The sequence below is a fragment of the Oryx dammah genome, unplaced genomic scaffold (genome assembly GCF_014754425.2).
Source record: "Oryx dammah isolate SB20612 unplaced genomic scaffold, SCBI_Odam_1.1 HiC_scaffold_10, whole genome shotgun sequence".
NCBI lineage: Eukaryota > Metazoa > Chordata > Mammalia > Artiodactyla > Bovidae > Oryx > Oryx dammah.
In genome coordinates, this window is record NW_024070194.1 from 15,927,873 (window position 1) to 15,948,368 (window position 20,496).

Sequence of the window (20,496 nt, forward strand, 5' to 3'; positions counted from 1 at the left end):
ATGCCTTTAGCACGCATCGTCTTATTTCATCATTACTATTTGTGGTAGGTCCTTATAATGGTCAAACTACAGAGCCAGAAACTGAGATTCAAGGAGGCAAAATAATGTGCTCTAGGCCCCATGACAATTAAGGGACAACATCAGAGTTCAACAGGCTCTTGGGACTTCCCTGGCGATCCAATGGTTAAGACTATGCTTCCACTACAGGGATCATAGGTTTGATCCCTGGTCAGGGAACTAAGATCTCGAATGGTGCAGGGCACAGCCAAAAAAAAAAAAAAAAAAAATTCAACAGGCTCTTAATGATTTCCTTAGGTTTCTTCCTAATGTAGGTGGAATTAGGTATCCCAGTGACATGGCAGTTGTAGTCACAGAAACAGAGGGAGGGGCCTTGGTGAACTGTTCCTTGTACCCTTGGTCCAGGCTACCACTGGCTTCATCCTTCATTAAATATACATTGAGCTCCTCACCTGTGTCAGCCACTATGCTTGTAACACACTATAGACTGTTATCAGCAGAGACTCATTTAGCGGCACAGTGATGGTGAATGTAAGGACTCTTAGAAAGAAAAGGAAGATGGGAATTTTGGTCACATGACCAACCACACCTTGTTAAAATTCAGGGAAAGCTGAACCCCAGGCCTCGAATCAAGTCTGAATGCTGCTCCGACTCCAGAGCCAGGCCTTGTGGAGCATGAATGTGGCTTGGAAATTGGAATCTCATCCTGTCCCTGTAAGAATTCCAGAAATGGCTCTCATCTACAATAGGAGCTCAGCTCTCTGCACCTCTAGGCTCTATTTTATTCTTGGCTGCGCTGGGTCTTCATTGCTGCACGCAGACTTTCTCTACTTCACGGTTCAAGGGCTCTTCATGGCAGTGGTTTCTCTTGTTGCAGGGCATGGGCCCCAGGGCACATGGGCTCAATAGTTGGGGCACGTGGGCCTAGTTGCTCTACAGCATGTGGAATCTTCCCAGCTCAGGGATTGAACCCAAGTCCCATGCACTGCAAGGTGGGTTCTTAAAACACTAGACCACCAGGGAAGTCTTAGACTCTGCTGTTAAAGGGACTTAAATCCTCCATCTCTTCCTGTTTTTGTTCCTGCAAGCAATTACTCAGGCTCTTGACACACTCAGGCGGCACAGTGGTGAAGAATCCACCCATCAGTGCAGGAGACACAAGAGACGCAGGTTCGACCTCTGGGTTGGGAAGATCCCCTGGAGTAAGAAACGGCTGCCTACTCCAGTATTCTTGCCTAGAAAAATCCTATGGACAGAGGAGCCTGGTGGACTACAGTCCACAGGGTTGCAAAAGAGTGAGCACGCACGCATGACACACTCAGTTCAAAAGGAAAACATGCCTGGTTTGGTTAGCACTGCTCTTGGTCCTCAACCTAGGGCAGACCTAAGAGGCTGGGTTGGGGTGAGCATCATTTATAATTTGAAAGTGAACAAGTGAATGGTCAAAAACGTGTCCTTTTTTTTTTTTTTTTTTGCTACCCTGCATGGCACTTGGGATCTTAGTTCCCTGACCAGGTCATAGGCTAGGCCTGTTCTTGGGTGATGAGCACTGAGTCTACTGAGCTGAGGGTGGGGGGCTGGGCGAAGGGGCCACAGAGCTGACAGTGGAGAACCTGCCCTCAAGATGCACACAGCCTGGTCTGACTAGCTAACCCCAATTTGATTCGGCCGCCACCCCTCAGCACATGGCAGACGTTGCTACTTAAGCTTTAGTCCTGCAGTTTCCCGGGGGCCTGAATCCCGGAGGAAAGATGCCTCCCAGCCCCAGTCCATGCTGTGACAGCTGGTGCAGAGGTTGCCATGAACACCCAGAGGTGAGAGCCCCTCACTCTGCTCGAATCACACCTCCAGGGGAGGCCTTTCCCATCTCTGATTCAGGAGGCCACACCCCCTGCTTGCCCTCAGGCTTCCTGTCTTAGCTCTCTGCTCAATTTGTAAAGCGTCTGCCTGGAATGCGGGAGACCAGGGTTCAGTCCCTGGGTCGGGAAGATTCCCTGGAGAAGGAAATGGCACCCCACTCCAGTACGCTTGCCTGGAGAATCCCATGGAGGGTGGAGCCTGATAGGCTACAGTCCACGGGGTCACAAAGAGTCGGACACGACTGAGCGACTTCACGACGACGCGACAGTCCTTTTCCTAGCACACGAGACATTTCAACACTTTATGGTCTATCTCTGTTCTGTAAAATGGAAACACCATAAAGTCAGGGGTTTTTGCTCTTCTGCCTTCTTCCATTTACCAATTCCTAGAATTAGGCCTGCCCCAAATTGACCCTTTATGTGAATGAAAGCCATTTCCTTCTCCAGGGGATCTTCCTGACCCAGGGATCGAACCTGAGAAGCCCACTGTGCACAAAACTGACACTTGATATGAATGAAAGGAAGGGCAGGGAATCCAGGCTGGGTGGTGGTTTAGCCATTGATGGCTTCCTGCAGGAAGTGACATAAGCTGAGTCAGGCAAGCATCTGAAATGAAAGGGGGTTTCCAGGCATGTACACAGGCTGGGAAAGTGGCAGCGTGGTCAGGAACATTATGTGGTAGCATGGCTGGGCCTGTGGTGCTTCTGGAGTGTGATGTGTGAGATGAGGGTGGATACAGACCATGGGCCATGAGGAGGCCCCAGGTGTCTTCCCTGGACAGTGGGAGACCTCTCCTGGGGCTGAGGGTCAGGTGGGCAAGGAGGGCAGAAGGCAGGGGAGGGCAGACCTAGGAGGCTGGGTTGGGGTGAGCATCATTTATAATTTGAAAGTGAACAAGTTGAATGGTCAAAAACATGCCCTTTTTTTTTTTTTTTTTGGCTATGCTGCATGTCACATGGGATCCTAGCTCCCTGACCGGGGATCAAACCTGTGCCCCCTGCAGTGGAAACATGGTCTTAACTGCTGGACCGCCAGGGAAGTCACAATACACTTTGGATTTTTGACTAACCATGAACTCTTATATAAGCCCAACACCTGGCATTTGCCCACCACACCCCCAGAGTTCTCCCGAGGGCAGCTATTCCTACTATATCTCTCTTCTGCTGCTGCTACTGCTAAGTCGCTTCAGTTGTGTCCGACTCTGTGCGACCCCATAGACGGCAGCCCACCAGGCTCCCCCATCCCTGGGATTCTCCAGGCAAGAACACGAGCGGGTTGCCATTTCCTTCTCCAATGCATGAAAGTGAAAAGTGAAAGTGAAGTCGCTCAGTCATGTCCGACCCTCAGTGACCCCATGGACTGCAGCCTTCCAGCCTCCTCCGTCCATGGGATTTTCCAGGCAAGAGTACTGAAGTGAGGTGCCATTGCCTTGCCTTCTCTGCTCAAAACCTTCTCCCTAAATTCACCCCACGTACTTCCACCCCAGAGCCCAGGGCTCTCCTGCCCTCCTGGAGGACTTCAGTGCCTGACTCTACATCCAGCCCACCCTCATCCTCGCTTCCAAAGCCCTGGTGCAAACGTTCCTCCACCAACAATTCTAACAGCTCTCTTCTCTCCAAAACCTGAGCCCCCAGAACACTTGCGATGGTTTAAACCCATGGCAATTTGCAATTCTACATCCCATCCTCAGGTCAGGCCTCAGGAGTGTGTGAAGTAGAAAGTCTCAGTGAGTGAAAACTGGAAGACCTGCCTGTAACCCACGGTCTCTCCACCCAGCTGTGCACACGGAAGCAGGGATTAAAGGAAACAAAAGAAACAAGTGGCAGGGCAGTTTCAAGATTTATTGAAGTGGGTGAGAGGACAAGATGCCCAACAGAGACGCCTCCAACAGGAACTCCTGGTTCTAAAAGTTACACCAGGAGCAGAGAGGGGGACATGGAGGCCACTGGAGGACCTGGTCCAGATGGAAGGAAACCAGTCTTCTGTCCGCCATGCCCTGTGGCACCTGCTGGGAAGGGGCAGAGCCAGCTGAAGGTCTCCAGCTATGAATCCCAATGTCCCAGAGTCTCAGGCCTTAGCCAGGCCCCTGACCTGGTCACATGGGGCCAAGTCCTTCCATACTGTGCTGAGGCAACAGGAGAAGGAGGTCTGGCGGTGGTCATGCAGCAACACCCCTCTTCAGTCTGCTTGTCTGTGATCAGACCCAAAACAACCTAAAGGAGGAAGTCAGATGAGGCTGGCAGCTTGGAACGTCTGTCTCAGAAACAGAGGCCGACTTAGCCCCTTGGCAGTAACTCACCATGAGGAGGCTCCTCCAGGGGAGCTGGAACCCAGGTCACCATCCTGAGAGGCCAGTGCTCCCATCCCTGAGGTGTCCTCCAAGGCAGCACCCCCAGCATGATGGGGAAGTCACAGGACAGGAGGTCACGACAAGGGTTTGCTCTCCAATGTTACCTCGCCTTTCTTCAAGCCAACATCTGTGAGAATGCCCCCAAATAGTCAGGGATGCGCTATGGCTTTTTTCACACCAAACTCAGCTCAAAAAGGAAATCTCAAAGCTCCCAGAGAAGAATCAAAAGGAACACTGTCTTTAAAAATGCACCTTCTGAGGGCAACAGAGCAAATGTAGGAACTGGCAAAGAGATGGCTGGAGAGCCTGCTCTCAGGAGCTCCTCCCACTCGGTCCACCCCCCACTGTATGTCAGAGGGGGACTGGCACGGCCCAGCAGCCCTCCCCACACACTTTCATTACCTGCCTGCACACCTGACTCCCAGGTGCGCACACTCACCCCAGCCTCAGATCATCCTCACGTTCCTCCCCTCCCCCCGAAGTCCCTCCTGTGGTCTATCACGTCTCAGTCCTTCCAAGGCCGGTCCACCACCACCTCCAAACAGCTGCTCCCCTTGACAGTCTTACAGCAGTCCCCACACACCACCCAACATCACGCGTGTTCATTATGCGTAATGCAGCCTGGCTCCTTACACCCGCTAACGTCTCGAAGCCTGACATGGACACGGCCTGGCTCTGGTAACAGGAGGCCGTGCTGGGACGTCACTGCCCGTCACAAAGGAGACCCCAGCGCCTGAGGGGGAAGCTCAGGCTGGAGAGAAGCAGGAGTGTAGGAAAGCGCCAGCATTTGAAAGGGACAGGTGCGGACCCTCCAAACTCGGGAAATTGCTTTCCACAACTTCTCTCCCTGCATTGTCAACGACCAGAGCACGGACAGCCCATGGTCTCTTTTGAATGCAGGTGCATACGGGGCAGAAAGCACTCTGGGAAGAGAAGGCCAACACTGGGCGAAACATTGGGAAAATACTACAACTGGAGGTTACAGGACTCACATGGTCTCGGGTACCACAGTCACCTCCGACATAGCTGTGGTTTTTCAGATGACGGAAACAAGGTTCTGAATAGGATGCTGTCTGAGATGGCGGTCAAAGGAGACTCACGCCTGGGGCGGAATCTCTGGCGCCCAGGTTCACGTGCTTCTGCCCACACTCCAGGGAGGAGGGCAGATACCCTGTAACTCTCAGTGCCCTAATGGGACTTGAGAGGTGCCATCCCTGCAGCAGCCGCTGAAGACAGTGACGCTCCAGATGTGACCCAGGCTGCCCGGGGCTGGGCTGGTGAGTGGACCTGGGGACTCGTGGATGCGGCCTTCATCCCACCTCTCAGCTCCCCTACATCTTCACCCAAAGTCCCTGGGAACACACACACGACCACCGTGTGGGAGGACCCAACACTCTAGAGAACGGACCAGAGATCTTACCTCAAGGACAGTGCGGTCTAGAATACTCCTGACACGACAGCTTCCATGACGCCTCTGTACACAGTGGACTCGTCTGCAACAGACCAGAAGCCAAGGGTGAGCGCTCGACTTGCGCCTGCTCACAGGAGGGCAAAGGCACCAGGAGAGGGCTTAGCACTAGAGTTACCAGACAGTAAACATCCCCCAAGTGTCGGCTGTTATTTCCTGAAAAGACATGCTATTTCTTCACACAGAAAACAGCAGTTAACTCTGAAGGAGGAGACAGTGGATGCTCTGTGGCAGGGTGCCAATGCTGATTGATGTGTAATTGATCAGGGACAGGCAGAAAAGGATGCTGTCGCCAGATTTATGGGAACGTGCATGGCCGACTGACAGCAACTGGGCATCGAGGGGAACTGAAGCAGCACACAAAAGGAGCCTGTTTCCCAACAGCAGGAGCCAGAAAGAAACGCCCCAGCGACTGCAATGACACACCCCAACGGACCCTGGAGGCCCAAGCGGTGAGCAGAGAGACACAGAAGTGTAAAAGTCCCCCAGAACTAGGGAGCGAGGATGCGAGGCAGCCCTACTGTGTGTCCTCTGTCTGCACTACCAATAAGCAGGCCACGGGCAGCCCAGCATCACTTCCAAGTGCAGCAGTAGAAAAGGACAGAAGGCTTACTGAAAAAGGAGGCCAGTGGCAGAGGCTCGGAGCAGTCAGCCCACTTGAGCATGAGGACCCAGTATCTGCTTCTAGTCCTGCTAAAAAGCCATCCACGTGGCCCAGAAGGGACAGCCAAAGGGAGGACACCTCTGAAAGAAAAGTGACGGAGTTCCTAGGTTGTAACAGACAGCGATGACACGAGCCGGAGACAAACAGCCTCACTGCAGTTCTGCTTTCTGGAGGATGAAACCAGAGACAGGAGAAGGTCCCAGAGTCAGGAGGAGGCAGAGAAGTGACTGTCACACGAGTACAGGTGGACATGTCAGAATCCTTTCCCTGCTCCACACGCTCTGCTGCCAACGTGTAGGGTTCCCCAAGGGCTCTCAGGACCAAGCACACAGAGAGGAACCGGGTGGGTCCTCAGAGACCCCAGAGAGGGTGAAGCTGAGTGCGAGGACCAAGTCACCCTTGTCTCTCTTCTATCTATTCCCAGACCACGCGGGGACATCATGCACCTTGTGGGAGGTAAAGCCCCGGATCTCCAGGGAACAGGACTCACCTGGGCCAGCTGTCTCTTGACAGGACGGGCCACCTCTCAGGGACCCCTGTGCACTGTGCTGCTTCCTCTGCAACGGTCAAGAAGCCCTGGATGAGCAACCTGGATGCCACCTGGTAACCACATGTCCTGGAACCCAGGCAGAGTACCTGGGTTCTCGGAGAAGCTGGCTGCTTCACAAACGTGGGCTGTGTTCCCAACCCACGAGCCACACCTTTTATTCCCAGGACGGAAGTCACTACTCCACACAGGACAACAGCTCATCTGCGTCTGAGACAGAGACAGCTTTTCAGATCATCTTTTGTGCAAACTCCGATGACTCTGTACCGATTCTGGAAGCTGGATCCTGAATAGCAAGAGAAAGTCCAGGGCAGGTTTGTGAGTATGTGGCACCTGACAGCATGCCTGGCCTGGGCAGGGGCGGGGGGTTAGGGGGCTGGGGGGTGAGGAGGTAAAGGCACCTCCGGCCTCCCGCAGAGGTGAGGTCTGGAGTCTATTTAAGCCTTGTCCAATTGCGTTACTACTGTGATTCCTGTTATTTAAGCCTTGTCCAAGGGCATCACTGTTCTAGTTCCTGCCACCATAACCACAGGTCATGGGGAAACTCCCCCTTAGTAGACTGGGCTCTGTCTCACACCAAGGAACCTCCGATGGATAAATACTGGTCAACAGGAAGAAAAACTCCAAGAAAAGAAAACACAGGAAGTACCTCCACCTCTCGCCAGGCTGGCTGGCCCAAAGCAGTCTTTCTCTGATTCTCCATGACGTGATGGGCCACACCACCTCACTGGGATGAGTCTGTCCTGTCCTCTCCGGCTGGGCAATTGTTCCACAGCTGCTGAGCACCAGACACCCGCCAGGCACTGAGCAGATGACACTCAGATACTGACCTTGAGATCAGAGCAGAGAGAGGCAGAGAAGACAAGAAAACCCATGATTCCCATGAAGTATGATTAGTACCCTCACCTCCTGTCAAGCCACTCTCTAGACCACAAACTGGACTAAAGACCTGGAAAGGGGGAGGAGGGGAGGTAGACCTGGCTTTCTGGAGGGAAGCTCTTGGTGAAAATTACCCAGTGGCTCCACAACCAGCCCCAGCTTCTAAGAAACAGCCCATGCTTTATCTTCCTTTTTTTTTCGCTTCTCAGCAACTAGCACTGAGCCTCGCATAGGGAGCACTTAGTAAGCTGCACACCAGGTGCCAGGAGGCAGATCTAAAAAGGCGGTAGGAGGGAGGAGGTGTGTGACAGCTCCAGAGTTCAGAAGGGACAGGAGCGAACCCTCCAAACACGGGGAAAATGCTTTCAGCAGTTCCTCTCCATGCACTATCAACGACCAAGGCACAGGCAGCCCACGATCACTTTCGAATGCAGGGGCAGAGAAGGGCAGATGGGGAATCAGGCAGAGGAGCCCGGGTTAGCAGCCGGCTCTCCACCCAGGCAGGGGAAAGCCACCCAGGCAGGCCCAGGACCCCAGGCACTAGCCTCGCTTCCTGAAAAGGTTCCACAGCCGCCCCCCATCAAAAGAAGCCGGGGAAGACCAACTTCTGGTTAAAAAAAAAAAAAAGGCTCAATTACTCATCCACCCCACAAATACCAACTGAGGACCTACTCCATGCCAAGAACTGTGAGTTCAAATAAAAAGAACACAGACCAGCCTCTGCCCTTCCGGAATGATTGCCATTTTCCCACTTGAAGAAAAGGAAAGCTCAGGAGAATAAAGGAACTCACCCCAGGTTCCCCCGCTAAGACTAATGAGGGGCTGAGTCAGGATCCGAACTCTGGCCTTTCTGGCCCCTAAACCCACCCTCATCCTCCTGCACAAGGGCTTTGCAAGGCAGATCCCAGAACCCTCAAGCCTAGGAACCACCCCCCTGCAGTAGGGCAGGAAGGCCACAGCTCCAGCCCTGCCTCAGAGGACAGCTCAGTCCCTGGACACGGCGGGGGCGCGGCAGGCAGGGTGGGTCAGGGTCCTGCAGGAGGGGAGGGAGAGCCGCCCGAGGCAGGGTCTTCAGCTACGCAGGGCCTGGCCCGGGAAAGAAAGGGGAAGGCCTTCAGTGCGAAGCAGGGGCCCAGGAAGCCAGACTCTGCTCTTCTCTAGGGCCCTGGGGGCGCCCTCAGTTAAAGTGGAGGTTTGAACAGTTTTCCCTTAGAGGTTACCGAGATCACGAAGGTCACGAAGATATTTGTCCGGCAAGAGACAAGCGGCTTCAGGGGATGAAACGTTGGAGTCGGAGGTGATGGGATGTGATCGGGGGCCTCTGGCGCGGGTGCGGTTCACACCGGCTCCGCACGAACCTCCCTGCGATACCTCGGGCCTACGCATCCCCGGACTCGCTTCTCGCCGTCGGTGGGCCCAAGTCTCCCCACCGCGCGAGTGAGGCCCGGGACCCGACGCTCCAAAACGGCGCCGGCCGGTAGTGCGGGGACCCGAGGGCCCTTTGTCAAGAACACGAGTGCAGAGAGGTCCACATGCAGCGCAGGGAACCGGCTCAGAACCAAGAGTGGGCCTGGGCTTAGAGCTGACCTGCACTCCCGGACCCCACGGGCCTCAGTTTCCCCTCCTGTCGGGGGCAGGAGGGGGCGGAGAACCGGCCTTAGAGGCCTCCAGGGGTTCCGGGGCAGCGCGGTCCTGCAGTTACTCACCCGGGGCGCCAGGAATGTCGGCTGCAGGTCAAACTGGAAGGCGTGAGAAGATGCTGGACGGTTCACGGCGACTCGGAGACAGGGCCCGCCCTCCATCTGTTGGGCGCTGGCGGAACTGCAGTTGAGAGAGGGGCTGGGGCCTAGAGTGGCGAATCCCCGGATGGACCCCGCGCAAGCAGTCTCTTCGCGCCCCCTAGTGGATCGGAGTTGAAACTGACCCGCCAAGTATTCAAGCATTCTTTCATCTCCCTAACCATCCATCCGACTATGAAATGATTAGGACGTCTGTAGTTTTGAGCTGTCTGTTCCTTCTCTCGGATTTTCTGTTGCATTCACTCTTATTGAATTAAGTCTTGCTGGGAACGTCAATTATGGTGTCCTGCCTTCTGACAAAGTGTTGTGTGTGGGGCTGAAGCTAGGGAAACTATACTTTCTTCTTTAATTTTGTATCTCTAGTGTGAGAGAGTGTGGATCCTAAAGAACTTGGAGGCTAGTTGTGGGGCTATGAGCCGAATCATACTTCAACCAATTTCCAGATTAAGATGACTTCACGGTGGAGGTGTGCCTTATTGGGGTTCTGAAGGACTCAAACAGAAAAGGGAAATGGGAAGATCTTCAGAAAAGGGAGGAAGAGAAAGACTAAGAAGCTGATGTTGGGGTAAGGATGGGGGAGTGAATGCATGTGCTGGGATGTGAAGAAGTTAGAAACTGGACGGGGCATCTCATTGCATGATCTTTAAATACTGATGCAAGAGAAGAAACAAAAATTTTCATTGTTGCAATGGGAGAGGGGCTCACTAGATTCCGAAGTGTAAGAAAAATTCCATGTGTCTCAGTCAGCTCCTGGCTCCTGAGGGCTTAAAAAATGAGAAAAAGGACAATTGAAAGGATCTAAACAAAGTGAAAATCAATAAAACAACAAGAGTAGAAACTAAAATAGCAGAAAATGAGCATAATCATGTAGAGCAACAGAGCCAAACAATTTTAGCAATGAGGAAGTTGGTACAGTCAGAGCAGAAAGTAAAAAAAATGAGCAAACAATCTATTTGATTTTTTGCTCGTAAAATTTAAAACTTAATTCTCACTACTGCACTTGACTAGTCTTAAAAAAAAAATAAAACTTAGGTAAAATGAGCACTTTTCTGGAAAATATTTAACAGAATTGTCTTAAGGGAAAAAAATAGAAAACCCAAATAATTTCATAACACTGTAAGCAATTGAATCCGTAGTTAAGTCTTCCCACAAAGAAACATCATAACCAAGTGTCTTACTAAGTAAGTTCTACAAAGCTTTACGATATTATACAGCCTCCTGGATAAGAGAAAATAGTTCTTTCACATAATTCCCAAATTAGAAAAGGTCAATAAAAGAAAAAATAAATTATAGGTTAATTTATTTAGGAATATAAAAATCCTAAAAATATATTGGTAAATCTCAGGTAGAACCAGGCTTGGTCAGTGATAACAGGCAGACAAAGGACCCAGCTCAGATTCAACTACCTTTCGACTCCTCTTCCTTTTACTGTTGTTCCCACCCTCCACCCACTGTTTACCTGGGTATGGCCTGCCTGCCCAGTGAGCTCACCCAGGAAGGACCAGGGTCTTGGCCAAGCATGCCAAGCAAGGCAAGCCACAGAGAACCTGAGATGTATGCACGCTCAACACCTAGGCATCTCTGCACGGTCAGTACCTCCCAACCCACCGATGAGATGAGACACCTCCCAGGTGCGTGACTCTTCCCCCAGCTACAGAAAGGTGGAAGTGCCTGTCCTTTGGCCTAGGAAGTAACTGAGAATTGAGAGTTTCAAGATTGTGGAGGTAAGGACTGCATTTCTCAGAAGGTCCCTCTACTTCTTGCAAACCTTTCTCTTATTCTAGTGGACCTTCATGGGTTACACTGTCACAGGCTTAGTTATTAATATCTTCTGCTTGTCCTCATGAAGCTTGTGGGAAAATTCCCCCCAAGTGTTGCTCTTTAAAGATATTTCTAGGGACTACTCTGGTGGTCCAGTGGTTAAGACTCCGAGTTTCCTAATGCCCGACCAAGGTTCAATCCCTGGTTGGGGAGCTAAGATCCCACATGCTGTGCAGCATGGGAGGGGCAAAAAAAGATATTCCCAAGAGTCTTCATTAGAAGGACCCACCATTTAAGGATTAGAATGGAGAATTTTTGAATTCCCCCCTCCTTCAGGATGGTAGAAAATAGGGTGACTCTGCTGGGCCAGAGAAGGATGTGCTAAGAAAACATCAAGTGTTTTCTATGTTCAACCAAGCATCCCTAACATCTCTGCTTCTCAGCAAGAGACTATAATATGAATGGCACGTCCGTGAGTTGGGCAGTGCACGACCATATGTGGCAGTCCTGCTTCCCTTCAGTGGAAGGTGATGGATGTGCACTTCCCCCTGCTACCTCACGGGCAAGAAATGGAGTAAATATAAAGTCAGAAGTCCACCCAGAGAGAGGGGGAGATACAGGACAGTGTGTCCTGGTAGCATTTCAGTCCCTGGGATTTGTCACCTTGGAAGCTCAGTTCCACCTCTGCCCTTCCTCTTGTTCGATTATATAAGCTTCCCAATAATGTAATTCTTTGTTAGCATAAATTAAGCTTCTGTCTCCAACACTCCTGGCTAAAAGCCCCTAAATGGCCAATTATTAAGGTATTCCACCAGTGGCATGGAGCATGGGAGGTTGGCAGTTGCCTGATGCACTGTGTGTGCTTATCGCAGATGACTTTCTCATCTACAACACTGGCCTACCTAACTGGAGACTGCAGCAAACAGGGCAGCATGTTGAGGTCTCAAAATCAAGGTATTGTGACAACCTTTGCTTGGGGCATTCAGATAACAGTCCATGCTCAGTGGCTTGGCCTTTTTTGTCAGTCCGTGATGTGTCTACAGATGTTAAAAACAAAACAAAATTGCAGTGCATGTTCTGCAAGCTCCTGAAGGGATGGATGTTTCAGGTGAGTCTACTGCTGGCGGGGACCTATCCAGAACAGGAGTAGGCTGATGACTAGGTCTGCCTGGAACAAGGCACTTTCAGCAGTGGACACATTGGGCTTAAGGAGGCTCTACGGGGAGGAGAAGCCACCAGCCACTTGCTACTGGTCATCAAAACAGAACAGTAGCAGCGAAAAGGGGGCAAGGGCACTGCTCTGCCAGTGAACCTTCTATTCATTCATTCAATACACGGTGAGTAAGTGCTTCCACTCTGCGGGCACTGTGCTAGTGGGTGTGGCCAGCAGATGACAATCATAGCCTGACTGGCAGGAAATTAAAAAAGGAACAACGAAAACTACCACCTACAATTCCCCAAACAACTGTTAAGTTAATGATTTTTTCCCATAAAGGCATTGGAAAAGCCATGCCCCTTTTCAAATGCTGCTTTTTGTTTTTCTACTTGTATAATGACTGGGATTTCCCTGGTGGCTCCTGCAATGCAGGAGACCCAGGTTCAATCCCTGGGTCGGGAAGATCCCCTGGAGAAGGAAATGGCACCCCACTCTAGTTCTCTTGCCTGGAAAATCCCATGGACAGAGGAGTCTGGTAGGCTACAGTCCATGGGGTCACAAAGAGTCGGACACAACTGAGCGACATCACTTTCACTTCTTTCACTTAATGACCGGGAGGTATAGGGATGAATGAAAGAAACCCTTTGTGTCTGCCTTGTTCCAAGCTTATGGTCTAATAATCCACCAATATCAAATTAGCTCTGTCCCACAAATGCAAGCATGGTTTTCTATTGGGAAGTCTAGTATTTTATCTCAGTGACATCAAAAGTGTGGTAGATATCACAGAATCGGGAAGAAGACAAGATATGATAGATTGAGTTATGACCCCTCAAAAGGTGTTATGTTGAAGTCGTTTAACACCTGGTACCTGGGGATGTGACCTGCCGTGGAAACAGTCTTTACAGATGTAATTAAGAGGTAAGTTAAAATGAGGTCACGTTGTAAGAGGGAGGACCATTAATCCAATACGACCGGTGTCCTTACAAGTAAGGAGAAAGGTACTCCAGGAGAATGCTGTGTGACTCCCAAGGTTGATGGGCACCACCAGAAGCTAGGGAGAGGCAAGGAAGAATCTTGCCCAGAGTTTCAGAGGGAACATGGCCCTGCCGTCACGTTGATTTTGGACTTCTAACCTCCAGAATAGTGAGAGAACACATTTCTGTCTTAAGCCACCCAGTTTGTGGCACTCTCTTATGGCAGCCCTGGGGAATAAATTCAATACACATAAAATTTTTTTTTCTCTTCCACATCTTACCTGTATTAGCAAGCTACTTAATCTTTCTGAATCTCAGTTTCTTGACTCTAAAGTAGATTGAATAGGCAAATGGAGCAGCTGCTGTGTGAAAAAAAATTTTTTTTGGCTGCGCCATGCAGCTTGCACATTCTTAGTTCCTTGACCAGGGATTGAACTCAGACCACAGCAGTGAAAGCGCTGAATCCTAATCACTAGGCTACCAGGGAACTCTCTGGTGCAGCCGCTAGGGCAAATAGTATGGTGGTTGCTCAAAATATTAAAAATGGAATTGCTGTAGGATCCAACGATTTCACTTATGGATATATTCTCAAAACAATTGAAAGCAAGGTCTTTAAGGGATATTTGTCCACCCACGTGCATGGCCATATATGCTCTATAGCCAGAAAGAAGCCACTCAAATGTCCATTGATGGATGAATGGATAAATATGATGTGGTCTATCACATAATGGAATATTATTCAGCCCTCAAAAGAAAGGAAATTCTAACAAATGCTGCAACATACATGAACCTTAATAATATTATGCTAAGTGAACTAAACCAGTTATAAAAGGACAAGCACTGAATAATTCCAGGCTTCCCTAGTGGCTCAGTGGTAAAGAATCCATCTGCCAATGGTGGAGACACAAGAGATGTGGGTTTGATACCTGGTCCGGGAAGATCCTGCAGAAGGAAATGGCAACTCACTCCAGTCTTCTTGCCTCGGAAATCCCATGGACAGAGGAACCTGGCGGGCTACAGACCATGGGGTCCCAAAGAGTTGGCCATGACTTAGCAACTAAAGAACAACAACTGAATGATTCTACTTATGCAAGTTTCCTTGATTAGTCAAATTCAGAATCAGAAAGTAGGATGGTGGTTGCCAGGGGCTGGGGAAAGTGGAGTTACTATTGGATGGCTGTAAGTTTCAGTTTGAAAGATGAGAAGAGTTCTGGGGATTGACTGCACAACGATGTGAATGCGCTGGACACTACTGAGCTGAATACTTAAAAATGGCTATGGTGGTAAATTTTATGTTATGCTTATTTTACAATTCAAAAATTTAGGAGACTTCCCTGGTGGTCCAGAGGTTAAGAATCTGCTTTACAAGGCAGGGGACACAGGTTCGATTCCTGGTCGGGGAACTAAGATCCCACATGCCTTGGAGCAACTAAGCCATTAAGCCACAGCTGGAGTCAGTGCCCCGCAGAGAAAGATCCCACATGATGCAATGAGGATCCCGTGTGCCGCAACTGAGACTCGGCGCAGCCAGATAAATATATAAATATTTTTTAAAAATTAAAATAGGTAAAATAATGCATTGAAATATGTGAATACCATAAGTGCTTTTTTCAGTAGTTGATATCTTACATTAAATAGTAAACTAGTAATACATTTTAGCTATTACTGTGGTTATCATAATTTGATTAAAAATTAATATTCATTCATGCTGCTGCTGCTGCTAAGTCGCTTCAGTCATGTCCGACTCTGTGCGACCCAGTAGATGGCATAAAATTTTTAGAATTCTAAAAATAGAATATACATCATAAAACATTGTGCTTAGTCACTTCAGTCATATCTGACTCTTTCCGACCCAGTGGACTGTAACTCACCAGGATCCTCTGTCCGTGGGATTCTCCAGGCAAGAATACTGGAGTGGGTAGCCATACCCTCCTCCAGAGGATTTTCCTGAACCAGGGATTGAACTCGCATCTCTTTCATCTCCTGCATTGGTAGGCAGATTCTTTACCACAAAGCCACCAGGGAAACTGTCAGTCAATATCATACATAATGGTGAAATCATGGAAGAATTCTTCTATTTTTATCCTAGAAGCTCCAGAAAAATAGTCAGGGATGTCTGCTGCCCTTGGCCAGGATGACCCAAGGTCATAAAAGTAAAGAATTGGGGACTTCCTTTGTGGTCCAGAGGCTAAGATTCTGCGCTCCCAATGCAGGGGGCCCAGGTTCCATCCTTGGTGAGGAAACTAGATCCCCCACAAACACCACAACAAGAGTTCACATGGCACAGCAAAGACAGAAGGTCCTGTTTGCTGCAACTAAGACTCAGCACAGCCAAATAAACAAAGGCACAAATAAATAAATATTTTAAGAGTACAGAATTGATATCGTGAACTAGCATGGTGAGAGAGAATGAGCCAAAGTCAAATATTGTTATCCTGGAATGCTCAAGTATTCAGGCAAGATAGATAATGATTCTCAAGTCAGGAAAGTTTAAGTTAATTAGCCACAAACATCTCAGTTATTTAGTTAGCAAAGGAAGCCCAAAACTGTTGCTCAGGGAAACTCAAGTTAAATAGCTAAGACCACCCAGAGTCATTAGTCAAGAAGGTTGATTCAAGGATTGTCCACCGCCGAATGAAGGAAAGTCCGGTGTCACCAGGCAAAGTTATCAGTCTTTCTCTTGGGCTCTGGCTCCCCAGGGCCCAGCCTGCCAGTTTCTGAAGGGAGAAAGCCACCTCTTCTCCTGTTTGTCCCCGTGGCAGAGGCCTGAGCTATATAAACCCTCAGTGAGCTCACACTGACCCCCTCTCCAGCATCAGTGGCCTTCAGCCCAGGACAAAGATGAACCAGAAGCAAGACTAGTAACAGAGAGGTTTGGAAGTCAGAGAACCCAGCTAGGGGACCCAGGGAAGTGGGAACTGACCCTGGTGGAGAGGCCCTCTGTCTCATCTCTGTCCGAGCATCCAGTGAGGGTTTGGGGCTGCTGGAGACCCCCAAACAGGCCCAGACCTGGGCCACAGGACAGCAGAGGCCCTGGGCGGCTGGACTGGCCAAGGCTACCACTGGGCCTCAGTCCCAGCCTGCAGAAGCCCAAGCCTATTCCTCCTGAAAGACGTAGTAACAGAGCATCAATAAGATGAGGAGGAGGAAGAGGAACAGAAAAATAAAAACTGCCAGTATGTTGTTCATTCTTAGTGTGGGGATGGAGCTTGGAGCTCCTCCAGGGCTGACCAGGCCAGCTGCTGACTTCCGGCCTAGACCCTGGGCATCACTTCCTTGGGACAATCTGTTTAGTCAGCTGAGACCTCATCTCCCCACCCCACCCCCCTAGCCCCCCACCAGGTCCAGGCAGCAGGAATCTCTCAGCCACTGTGAGGTCACAAACTCCAAGATGGCAGAATGTTGGCCTCCCAGTCACAGCCCTATCCTTTATAAATGTGATTAGTATTTTGAAAGTGAGACTTTTCGTATGTCATCATATATAGCCTCTCTCTTTGAACTTTCTAAATGGAAATATCTTTTCCCTATCCTTAGAAAAATATCAGGCAGTCCTCATAACTTCTCTGATCCTTCTTCGGTAATAAGTCTTGTGTTACTAAAAATAGCGAACATGATTTCTATTCCATTAATTTAAATGTTCATCTCATATATTCATCATGCTTTCAGTGACTGTGATAGTTAAGACTTCTCTGCTCTCCACCGTCTGGGACCAAGCATAGGGTGGGCTGCTGTCTGCTAGGAGGGAATGGGAACCTTCTCCCTTTACTTGCCCAGATGTGTTTCTAGTCACCAGTTTCTGCTCAGTCCCCCTACCCCCCAACTCCCAGTACCTCCAGGATCAGGTGAAATGAAGAGTGAGATGGGGGAACATTTCTCCCCAGGCTGGACCTGAAATTAAGGCTGTGCATTTTCCTTCGGCCCCTATTTCAAGGGTTCTTCAGCGAGCCTCCTCCTGGTGCCCTTTGACTGAACCCCACGTGGTGTGAACAGGCCCTCTTCTAGCAGGCTCTGTTTAAAGTAGAACCTCCTGGGCAGCAGGTAGCCAGTCCTAGCCCAGATTCTACATCTGCTAAAGGAGACAGTGTACTGAGGAAGGGGTTGGGCATGGGTCACCTGGGGTTTCCAACACTAGGTGACGTTAATCAAGCTCCGAGGTGTTCCTGCTGGAGCTCCCGGTATGAGGATCACCAGAGAAAAAGGAACGTCCTCCTACTCTTCCTCTTGGGGGCAAAGGAGGAGGGACTGGTTTAACACAGAGAGCCCATAATTCCCTCTTTTTCATGCCTAACACTGTACTTTAAAATATATATATATAAAAAAAAATAAAAATAAAAAATATATATATATATATTTATGGCTATGCTGGGTCTTCATTGCTTTGCACAGGCTTTCTCTTGTTGCAGAGAGCGGGGGCTACTCTCTGGCTGCGGTGCGTGGGCCTCTCCTTGTGGTGGTTTCTCTTGTTGCAGAAGACAGCTCTAGGGCACGTGGTCAGTAGTTGCTGTGCGCAGGATCAGTATTTCTGGCACACGGGCTTAGTGGCTCGGCAGCACGTGGGATCTTCCTGGACCAGGGATCAAACTGGTCGCCCCTGCATTGCAAGGCAGATTCTTAACCACTGGACCACCAGGGAAGCTCCACTATACTGTTAATACCCTCGGATTAGAAGAGAGGATTGAGTCACAGGCAACCATTTTCCAGTTATTTCTTCCTAAATTCTACATCTAACTCAATACACTCTTTGGAAGGTAGCTGCCATTTCATCAGGTGGAACCTTCAAAAATTACAACCATGGTATGTTGTTGTTCAGCTATTCTTTCCTGTATTTTGGTGCCTCCTTGGTACCTCGGCTGAAATACCTATTTTAATATTTTGTTACACTAACAACAAGCATCAACCGCACCTTTTGGATGGCCAGCCTCCTCTAGAGACTGGGGATGCAGAAATGAACCCTCCCAGATTCACTCCCTGGCATCACGGGCACAAAGATGCAGATTATCTAGGCTGGAATCATGGCTCTGACCTTTCCCAGGCTTCTGAAAGCAGCTTTCCTTTACTCTGCAGCTTAGAACTACAAGGCTCCTCGTCTGAGTGGCACAGGAGACCCAGGCCCTCTCAGGAGGTCCCAGGCTCATGGGTGGGGCCTGCAGAAGGGACTTGCTGTTAGTCTCCCACTTGCTGTTTCTCTCCTCTGGCTCCAAAGGGCTGATCCAAATCAGACGGCCTGAGACCTGGGCTGTTGGACACAGCAGCCACCAGGCCCATTTGGCCACAGAGCACTGAAAATATCTCCAGTCCCAGTTGCAATGTGCTGTCAGCATAAAACATGCACTGATTCCAAAGACTATGTGCAAAGGAAAAGAAATAGTAAATATCTTATTAATAATTTAAAAATATTGGTTACACATTGAAATAATATTTTGATTATCTTGTATTAACTAAAATATAGTATTAAAATTAATTTCACCTTTTAAGTACTTTAAAGTTTTTTATTTATTTTTATTGAAATATAGTTGATTTACAATGTTGTGTTAGTTTTTGGTATACAGCAAAGTGACTCTCTCTATATATATATTCTTTTAAAATTTTTATGTATTTATTTACTCGGGCTCTCTCCAGTTTTGGAGAGCAGGGGCTAGCCTCTAGTTGTGGTGCACCGGCTTCTCATTGCGGCGACTTCTCTTCTTGTGAAGCGTGACTTTTAGAGCATGCGGGCTTCAAGAGTTGCAGCGCATGAGCTCAGTGGTTGTGGCACATGTGCCCCGCCGCATGTGGAATCTTCCTGGACCAGGAATCAAACCTGTGTCCTCTGCGTTGGCAAGCGGATTCTTAACCACCGGGCCACCAGTGAAGTGCCCTATATTCTTTTTTATACTCTTTTCCATGACGGTTTATCACAGGACATTGAATATAGTTCCCTGTGCTATACAGTAGGACCTTGTTTGTACATTCTACACATTTTTTTTTTTTACCTTGGTGCTGGTTTAATCACTAAGTCGTGTCTGACTCTTGCAACCCCATGGACTGTAGCCCGCCAGGCTCCTCTGTCCATGGGATTCTCCAGGCAAGGATACTGGAGTGGGTTGCCATTTCCTTCTCCAGGGGATCTTCCCAACCCAGGAATCGAACCCAGGTTTCCTGCATTGTAGTCAGATTCTTTACCAACTGAGCTATGAGAGAAGCCCCCCCGCCTTTTAATCTTACTTTTCTTTTTTTTAAATTAAGTTTTATTGGAGTATAGTTGCTTAACCTTTTTAATGTGGCTCCTGGGAAATTTAAAATTACACATTCAGGCAGCATTGTATTTCTACTGGATAGCCTTTAGACCCTTCAAATACGGAGCACTCTCTATGCCACATAAATAATCCCATCGTGTCCTAAATAATCCATGGTGTCCTCACAGTGACAGAAACTCTGGACTTTTTAAAAAATACGTAGAGCAGCTACCACGCTTGGCCATCTGCTCTGTGCTATGTCCTTGATGTGCACTGATTCATTCAATCCTCACAGCAACGTTATGAGCAGCGGAGCTCTGACTCTGCCCACTTTCCAGAAAGGAAAACTAAGGCTGGACAAAGTTAGGTCATAGCCACACAGAGAGTGAGGGCAAGAGCAGGAGGCAGGAGGGCGCCAGCGCTGTGTGCACACCCGGCTCGGTAGTCTAGTGTCCCACCAGCCACAGCACTCCCCATGCCCCGGCCCCTCGTCCTCAGGAGACCCCCGAGGGTCTCACAGTCTTAGAACTGCACCAGCTCCTCCCAGCTACAGAAGATGGAGTGCTTTCACCCGCAGACACCACTCCCAGCCATCTCCCTCTTTGTTGTATCAGTCAATGCAAACATGATTAAGTCCTTCTTGATCAAAAGCAGCTTCAAGGCTCAGTTCAGTTCAGTCGCTCAGTTGTGTCCGACTCTTTGCGACCCCATGGATCACAGCACGCCAGGCCTCCCTGTCCATCACCAACTCCCGGAGTTCACTCAGACTCACGTCCATCGAGTCCGTGATGCCATTCAGCCATTTC

At 49.5% G+C, this 20,496-nt stretch overlaps 1 protein-coding gene and 2 non-coding genes across 16 annotated transcripts; all 3 read right to left on the minus strand.

Moving 5' to 3' along the window:
* Positions 1–3,697: 3,697 nt before the first annotated feature.
* Positions 3,698–10,475, minus strand: LOC120869215. Of its 14 annotated transcripts, none has more exons than XR_005722480.1 (7): positions 9,492–9,630; positions 7,556–7,731; positions 6,850–7,116; positions 6,309–6,439; positions 5,648–5,720; positions 4,177–4,354; positions 3,698–4,090 (listed from the first exon to the last, which is right to left on the minus strand). XR_005722480.1 is itself a non-coding variant. In XM_040248342.1 (4 exons), exons 1-4 carry the CDS (start codon positions 9,726–9,728, stop codon positions 4,343–4,345), a joined length of 498 nt encoding a protein of 165 aa, XP_040104276.1. In that variant the 5' UTR covers positions 9,729–10,475; the 3' UTR covers positions 3,698–4,342. The 14 variants fall into 14 exon arrangements, 3 of the variants coding, with proteins under 3 accessions (XP_040104276.1, XP_040104274.1, XP_040104275.1); XR_005722478.1 differs by having other exon boundaries at positions 7,556–7,736; positions 9,492–9,629; XR_005722483.1 differs by lacking the exon at positions 4,177–4,354 and having other exon boundaries at positions 7,556–7,736; positions 9,492–9,631.
* Positions 4,996–5,129, minus strand: LOC120869653. Its single transcript, XR_005722618.1, has one exon. It is a non-coding gene; the product is annotated as a small nucleolar RNA SNORA71 (small nucleolar RNA).
* On the minus strand, positions 8,087–8,221 carry LOC120869654. The gene has a single exon (XR_005722619.1). It is a non-coding gene; the product is annotated as a small nucleolar RNA SNORA71 (small nucleolar RNA).
* Positions 10,476–20,496: the final 10,021 nt, after the last annotated feature.

Excerpts from the sequence above, each read along its gene's own strand:
- LOC120869215 (XM_040248340.1), bottom strand. The coding sequence starts at position 9,728 with ATGCTTGAATACTTGGCGGGTCAGTTTCAACTCCGATCCACTAGGGGG. Across the intron at positions 5,721-7,555 it reads CAGCCTGGCGAGAGGTGGAG|ACGAGTCCACTGTGTACAGA; the intron begins GTACTTCCTGTG and ends GGTCTGTTGCAG. Across the intron at positions 4,091-5,647 it reads TAGACCGCACTGTCCTTGAG|GTTGTTTTGGGTCTGATCAC; the intron begins GTAAGATCTCTG and ends TTCCTCCTTTAG.